General features: G+C 40.8%; 3 protein-coding genes across 3 annotated transcripts; 2 read left to right on the top strand and 1 right to left on the bottom strand.

Moving 5' to 3' along the window:
• Positions 1-2,324: 2,324 nt before the first annotated feature.
• Positions 2,325-2,936, top strand: FOMMEDRAFT_30781 (uncharacterized protein; the record flags this gene model as incomplete). The annotated part of the gene is made up of 3 exons (XM_007269515.1): positions 2,325-2,398; positions 2,453-2,501; positions 2,535-2,936. 3 exons carry the CDS (start codon positions 2,325-2,327, stop codon positions 2,934-2,936), a joined length of 525 nt encoding a protein of 174 aa, XP_007269577.1.
• A 1,352-nt stretch (positions 2,937-4,288) lies between these two features.
• Positions 4,289-4,993, top strand: FOMMEDRAFT_159729 (uncharacterized protein; the record flags this gene model as incomplete). The annotated part of the gene is made up of 2 exons (XM_007269514.1): positions 4,289-4,786; positions 4,847-4,993. The coding sequence occupies 2 exons, from the start codon at positions 4,289-4,291 to the stop codon at positions 4,991-4,993; spliced, it is 645 nt and encodes a 214-aa protein (XP_007269576.1).
• A 774-nt stretch (positions 4,994-5,767) lies between these two features.
• FOMMEDRAFT_92287 (Di-copper centre-containing protein) lies at positions 5,768-7,382 on the bottom strand (the record flags this gene model as incomplete). The annotated part of the gene is made up of 10 exons (XM_007269513.1): positions 5,768-5,866; positions 5,933-6,070; positions 6,127-6,152; positions 6,208-6,281; positions 6,342-6,366; positions 6,427-6,756; positions 6,811-6,928; positions 6,987-7,021; positions 7,075-7,174; positions 7,221-7,382. 10 exons carry the CDS (start codon positions 7,380-7,382, stop codon positions 5,768-5,770), a joined length of 1,107 nt encoding a protein of 368 aa, XP_007269575.1.
• Positions 7,383-7,719: the final 337 nt, after the last annotated feature.

The raw sequence follows: 7,719 nt of genomic DNA, 5'->3' as shown, positions 1-7,719 counted from the left end.
AATACTCTATAGAGTGTTGTATTCATAAAATGCTAGACTACAAGTACCAATTTACAGAGTGTAATATTATTGTGTTTTGGGGAAGTTATATATTTTTTTCTCCTGTACAATACTTTTGTCATATACTATAGACTATAGTCTCTAGATTTACAATCTAGTAGCCTTGAGCTTTCTGAGTGCTTCTAATAAGGTAGTAATCAATATAGGGGTAACTGCTTTTATGTACTTTCTGTACAACTTTAGTAATACTAGTCCTCAGAATGCTTCTTTTCCTTAGCTAACTCTAAATAGCCTTTTTATGATTAGTACTACTTTCATTAAACTCTAGAGGCTTCATTTTAAGAGGTACTGTACAGAATTATTTGTGTTACTATTAGTTTGTAGCTCTTACACTATTTGTTTAGAATGTAAGGCTGGACTACTCTAAGTTCCATTCCTTTAAGGAGTTTATGAGTCCTTTCTATTATCAGTTTCATGTCTCTATAAATGACTTTAATATTATATTGTTTGATACACAGTTGTTCCCTTTGTATGCTAGTAAGGATAGCTTGTCCATGTATTTGTTCTTAGAGTATTATACTCTATACATCTGTAAATATTCCTACTACTTGTTTTTTGTTTACTTAGTGTGCTAGCATATGTAGGTGTATTTGTGTACTTATACATTCACTATGTATATATAGATTATTTGTCTTAACTATATATACTTTGAAGCTTGTTCTATCTCATAGTATCTTAGTTCTAACATAGACTGTCAACTGTCTCTAATAGTGTACTTTACTAATTAATAAACATCTATCAACTGCTTGTATTGTTTTTGTAGGTAGGTTAATCTGTTAGCTTTCTCTAATATCTTTGTTCTTAGTTAATTGTTGTGTTAAGATGTTTAACATTTGTTCTTACAATTGTGTCATATAATTGTATTTCTTACATTCTTCTGCTTCTTACATTTGTATGTCTGGTGGTTCTGGTAGTGCTTGTTCTGTTGCTTGATCAGCCATTACAAATCTGGTTGAATCCTTTCAAAAAGTAAAAGATTTGCTTGTTAATTAATAATGTCTCTTTACATATATTTAACACAAAGAAACTTAAGAATACTAAAGTTATATTCTTTGACCCAAACATGACTTTCTACATCCAACCAATAGATACTAGAATTATTTACACATTCAAAGCTTACTACTACTATCTGTACATCCTTGAATCTCTTGGTTAATATAAAGAGAGTACTAAAAACATATATTTTATTAACTAGCTTGAAGAAATGTGTCTCTTACTCAAGGCTTGAGAAAAGATCACTCTAGAGATAGTAACAAACTGTTAGAAGTATGCTAGGATACTTTAGGTAAAGAATATGTTTCAGGAGGTAAGTAATTTGTTTTTCTTATACTCTCTATCTGTAATCTTACAATTATACAGAATACAGTTATTCCTATTAATCTTATACTCTAAAAGTATACTACTAGAGTTACTCAGACTATCTCTAAGCTTTCAGCAGCTCTGGAGGAGGTTAAATTGAATAGTAGAACAGTGCTAGTAATAAACATTCCTACAGTAGAAGAACTCCTTAACATACTAGATAAAAAGATTATTAAGACTAAGTAGACTAATAAGAAGATATTAGAGCAGGTTGAGTATAACAAGAAGGAGACTATTAGTAAGCATATTCTAGAGCTTGAGGCTCTAGAGCCAGAGCCAGAACCACTCATTAGCTATGTAGAGACTGTCTAAGTACTTTCAAAGCTTAATATACTCTTTCAGAATAAGATCTGTACTAAGTTTACTAAGGCTAAAACACTTTTTCCAAAGCTTACAAGAAACCTATACAAGAAAATAAATAGTTCTCTTAAACAGACTGATATTCAGTTGTTTTTTAAGTAGACAATGTATTATTGAGTTATGTACTACAAATAAGGAAATTTTTATTACTTTACTTAAGCTACTCTCAACAAGCATAACCTCTTATTAAGTATGGCCTCACCTGTCTACAGTGGGTCATACTTAATGACAGGTTTCACTGTACATATGATACTATACAAGAAATATGCCAATATGCTTTAGCCACTATATTGGTGCTGGGCAGAGAAAATACTCCCAGTTTCCAAATTTCAATTTGATTCGAGTCGCATGACTAGAGTGACCTGCTTATTCTGGAAATACTTTCACACTGACGTAAGAGCTTCGCTTCGATTGTTGTTCACAAACAATAACAAAACTAGAGCCACGAAACTTCAGACCACATACAAAAGAGTATAAATAGCTGATCCTCAGTCTACCGACTACCCGCAACTCTAACTGTCATCTCACATTCAACGTTGAGCAGAATGTCTGTGCCTGCTGCTCTTGACTCCAAGTTTTCGAGACTCCGGCTAGATAAGTCTACCAGTCAGGACCAAAAGTATGTAATGAGACTAGGATGTTTGTTTGCCGTGCTCAATCGATTTTGCTTTAGACCATACCATCTGGTACCGTACGAATGGATATACAGTGTACAAATTAAGGTACAGGACTGGCATCGTATCGCCAAGAAATAGGATTGGCCTTGGGAGAAAGAAACGCTTTCATGTGAACTTTCGATCATGGACTGGGTTACACAAATGACTGGTGTTTACTACAAGCTTCGCTCGGTCACATACAAAGGCAAAACTGCACAAATTGTCACGTTCATTGTTGATGAGGAACGTCGCCTGGATGACAACAAGTTCACGCGGGAGCAAATGGAAGCGGTCCGAGAACAGTTTGGGATCAACCGCCCGTTCCGGTGGTTTGAGTTATATGGTAGACATGGGCCCGAAGATGACGAGGATGGAGATAGCAGTGGCGACGAGGAGTATCCACCTGTTGAACTGCCCCGTCGACAAGCAGACGATGAGGATATGGGAGGTGCAGAATCGGATGACGAAAGCGATTCGGAATTGGGGTCTGAAGAGGATTAGTTCAACTTTTCCGAGCGAACCTATTGTAACAGTGTAAATGCCATCTACTTCCTTCAATCAATCAATCATTCTCCTTTTGTCTGGCTATGTTCATGACATTAGCGCACGAACAAAGGGAATCAAAGGCCATTAGCCCTGTTAGATCATGTTAGAGTGTCTTTAGGCATTTAATGAATGAGAGTCTATAATTGCTTCTCATATAGTGATTGGTCTATTTCGGTAGGGCTGGGGGTGCCAACCCGTACCAAATTATTTTCCCCAATTCAGGTTATTGAACGTCGCATGCCACAAGGGAACAAGCCAATTCATTGATAAGTGGCTAGAGATTGGTGACTACAGATGCACCGGCATTCAGCCCACCTTGTTGAGCCACTATCGGACATCATTACCCCCGATTTGTATCTCAGCCACGCTGTTCAGTGGTCAATAAAATGTGGACTGCCTACTGGTTCTACTCCGCATCCACTGTCTTTCCTCTCTCTGTGTGACCAGCTACTGTAAAGTACATAAATAGGCTCTTGACTTAGTTGTTTGCCAAAGGTTGCTTGTCCAGCTGCCACACAACTAGGGCTCGGTACCGTACCGTATACGGATACGGGCCGTATAATACGACCCTTATACGGATACGGCTCGTATAATACGGTGCCGTATTTCTGAACCCGAAAACCTATACGGATACGGTACGGCCGTATACGGAACGTATACGCCATATACGGATACGGCGTAGTTGCTACATTTACCAAGGTGTAGCATGAAATGTAAGGGGCTACATCATTGTGATATTACCTCTTTAGTATAGAAATATTGAATTCTACCTATATTATGCCTTAATCTACATGAAATGTATAAAATTTGACTTATTGACATTTTGTTATGTAATTTAGTCTGTGATATTTGTCATAAAGTCGAGTCATGTGATGTACCTATATATCGGAATATATATCAGATTGCACATACTTTTACAATAATAGTGCTGAATATATTAGTAAATGCTAGTATAAGTGTCTGAACATTGAATACTACTTATTAGAGCTTCAGTATTATGTTTAGAGCAAGAGTTTCTTTCATTTAGTAGCTGTATATCGTATACAGGCGTATACGGTCCGTATTATACAGACTATATACGGTTACGGCCCGTAAAATACGTGCCGTATTTTTGAGTCAAATTTTTTATACGGATACGGTACGGCACCGTATACGAAAATGCCGTATCCGTATAATACGGTACGGGACCGAGCCCTACACACAACAGTAACCTCGTCTTATCACTAATCGTATGTAGTCTCATAGTCTCATCAACCTCTACTCATGCTCAATTACTGAAGCCACCAAGAGCTCTAGGGTAGGATGACATGCCAAACCACTGGCACTTTAAGGAGGAGGTCTCAATCCTTTCTGCAAAACGTGAGATTTACAATCTCCGAAGAACGCTCGGATTACCGAATCACCGTGGCTTGGAGGACATCTGGTACACGATTTGGAATATCCGGCTTAGTCGTTTCGTCAGGAAGTGTCGATCGTTAGTCGTTGGTCCCCAGAGAGTCGTCTCGCATGAACAAGTTGATCAGGACGGGAGAGTCAGGAAGGAATCACGTATTCCTGATTTTGCACTTTTACGCGTCTTCCGGAAGAGACTTAGGTTAAATGGCATGGATTTCGAGCGAATGAAGATTGTAGCCTTGATGGAACTCAAACCGTGTCCCATGAATTCGGAGCTGAACAGTATTTACGGTGCAATCAAGGAGGCAAAAGCCGATCTCAATGATCAGGCAGAGGTACTCTTCTCGGGAAATCCAGAGTACAAAGCGATTGTCGGAGTCGCGATTGCTGGAGACTGGTGGAGCTATGAAGTACTTACACTTCGCAATGTAACATTGCGATCGAAGAACGCCGATTCTACGTGAAAAAAGAAGGCAGCAGAAGACTATGTATCTCCTTTGCGTCTCCGCCCGATTTACCAGCTATTGACACCTCAAAGCGATGCGGCCATGAAAGCTATGACAGAGGAGATCAAGCAGCTTCCAGGATTTGAAAAGTATGCAAACACACAATTCTAGAGTCGAGGTGAGCAGTAATCTCCATTCACTATCTTCGTGTTATGACTGGTTTTAATCAAGTCCACGCATATTCTGTCAGAAGGATGGTTGCGAGAGAAGAACAGTGAAGCCCTGTATGCCTATAGACATTTTCCTTTTTCGTGTGCCTTGCTTTTGTCGCCTGCAATTTTATCAATGATATCTGAATCAACCGAGCAGAGAGTGATACGAATGACATATCTAGTTATAATTAAGCTTACGGTCATAAGACGTTGAATGTCACGGACATTCACAAAGAAGCATGCTTTCCTAGAAGGAAATTGGTAAAAGCAATCGACGAATGCGAATGTTACTGACATGCGTGAGTTACAATGTTGAATGATTCAATGAATGCGATGACTGTTGCTGCTACAGGTGTCCCCGTCGGAGTTTCAAGAACCTTATGTCACTGCACGATTATGTAAATGTACCACCAATCTTAGGCTCACGGGATCAAGGCCGAACAGTTCCGGCATAGCATTACATTAAATATTATTTCTGGCTAAAATTGGCTTTCAGTGATGACGCAGAACCGTGATTGCTGTGCATCTCTACTGTAGACAATCGCAGCAAAGCTGATAAGCTCATGGTCTCGTACAGGATGTTAGTTTGAAGGACAAAATTTTCGTCATACGTATCTTCCAGACAACAGAGCATTCGGGTTGCTACTCACATATGTGTAAACATGGAAGTTTGGATGGTCGGACGAATGGAAACAGGGGCAGAAGACGCTAAACGACATTGACTAACACTGCATCACTCATATACGTAGCACAAAAATCCTCCTGTCGTATCCATGACGTTATAAATTGTTGTCTCGTTGAATAGACCATCCGCCGGAATCGTGTCATTAACCTATTGTAATGCGAGAGGTTACATATTGGATACGGGCAGAAAGACAAAATGGGTTAGAATACGTACAGATAAGAAAGGAGGTCCGCCGTTTGGATACTGTGCATAGTAGGTAACATTCTGTGTGCTTTGTACAGTACCACCGAAGAACGCCCAGAAGTTCTCCGGATTAGCGTTCTGCCAATCGGACCAAACTTTGTCAACCATCTATACAACACTAGTTTAGCAATGTGACATCCCGTCATGGCGAATTGCGAACATACTGCATGGTGCATCCAGAAAAGCGGCTCTACAATAAGGCAGTGATCAATATCGGTGGGTCAGTTGGCACAGGTCATGCATACCATTTGCAGACCAAGTGGGATTGTTACCCGAACAACCTTCATAGGCACCTTGCGGACAAGTGCCACCTAGGTCACTGAAAAATTGGATGAATACGGGATCCCGAAAATATAGGAACAAGAACGGTAACAGTTACCCTTCCATCATCAGGTGAACAGCGCCTGAAGATAGGATTTCAATTCAATCTGGATGGAAATCTCCAAATAGTAAAAACGAAGTACCATGTGCTCCCTGCGTTTTCTCAAAGTCCGCCTGAAAACCGACAAAATCTCCGACATAGCCATTTATCAACGCGCTCATAGCATCGGGCGTGAAAGTTGCATTTGCGTATTCGAGGGGATATGGATTGAATCCGTTGAGATCACCAAGGTCTTTCCAAGGCTGCAATGAGAAATTACGTCGCAGAATGTGTGGATTTGGATACGCGATCATGAAGTCGCTGAAGGCACCATCCGTTACACCTAAGTCCTTGTTCGGATCGCCCCATCCTCCGAGCCCACTGGAGGGGTCAGACTCCTTGAAAAAGTCTGAATCGAAGACATCGGCCGAGTCTATACGTTCTTGTAAGCTTGTAGATATGAAACTGGTGAGACGGGCGAAAGAACCTATGGTCCAGTTCCAGTATGGCGAGACACCAGTGTAACTGCACTTCTCCTTAAGAGCTTGCTCGTACACAGCAACGTACCATCTATGCCATGGAAGGAAGTAGCCGGTGGAATGAATCTGCAGAGAACAAATAATCAAAGTCCGAACGGATCGCTTCAATGTAGATGCCTTATACCCTCGTGTTGAGATCCATGTGCATATACACAAAATCTAGCAAGGGCCTTCAACATCACCTCTTTCCCAAATTTACGGAACGTGCTTACCATCGTAGTACGTAGACGATGTATTAACACTCGGGATTAACGAGACAGACGGGTCCACAGATGGAGTAAGTGCATCGGTATGGGGGAATGTGGTGAGACACTAAATATCATATTAGAGGACTCAAGCAAGGGGTGTGGTTTCTGACCTTCACGGCTGCGATCCACTCCACTTTCTCGCTGGCGCTGAACTGTCTCCATTCACGGCGAACGGATGGTTCGGAGCACTGTGCAAAGACATAGGTTGCGAGCAGAACTAGATGCAGTGCTGAGAGAATTAAAACGAGTTTCGGAGCAGTGAAACAAGCCATTATGCGGAGCACAATACCGCACGGGTATTATGCGCGACTCTTTGAAGCATACGCCTCTTTTATATAGATCAAGGTATGCTTTGGTATCTCGACACATACCCTCATTTGTTCTGATATTTTCCCGGACGGCGGCCTACTCGACTAGGCACATGGTATGCGGTACCGGATCTAGGCGAGATTAAACGTTAACGTTAACTCGATCAATCGTCTTTCTCTCACGTATGTTTAAAGAGAAGCCAATGTCTGCCCAACAAACAGCAAGAAGCACATTGTCAGTATTGCTCACCGAGGACCGCGAGAGATTTTAAGACGAAATTTAACAGTGTCGACGAGCAGA

The sequence above is a fragment of the Fomitiporia mediterranea genome (assembly GCF_000271605.1).
Source record: "Fomitiporia mediterranea MF3/22 unplaced genomic scaffold FOMMEscaffold_10, whole genome shotgun sequence".
Taxonomy (NCBI): Eukaryota; Fungi; Basidiomycota; class Agaricomycetes; order Hymenochaetales; family Hymenochaetaceae; genus Fomitiporia; species Fomitiporia mediterranea.
Note: the sequence above shows the minus strand (reverse complement) of the source record. Positions and strands in the feature narration are given on the sequence as shown.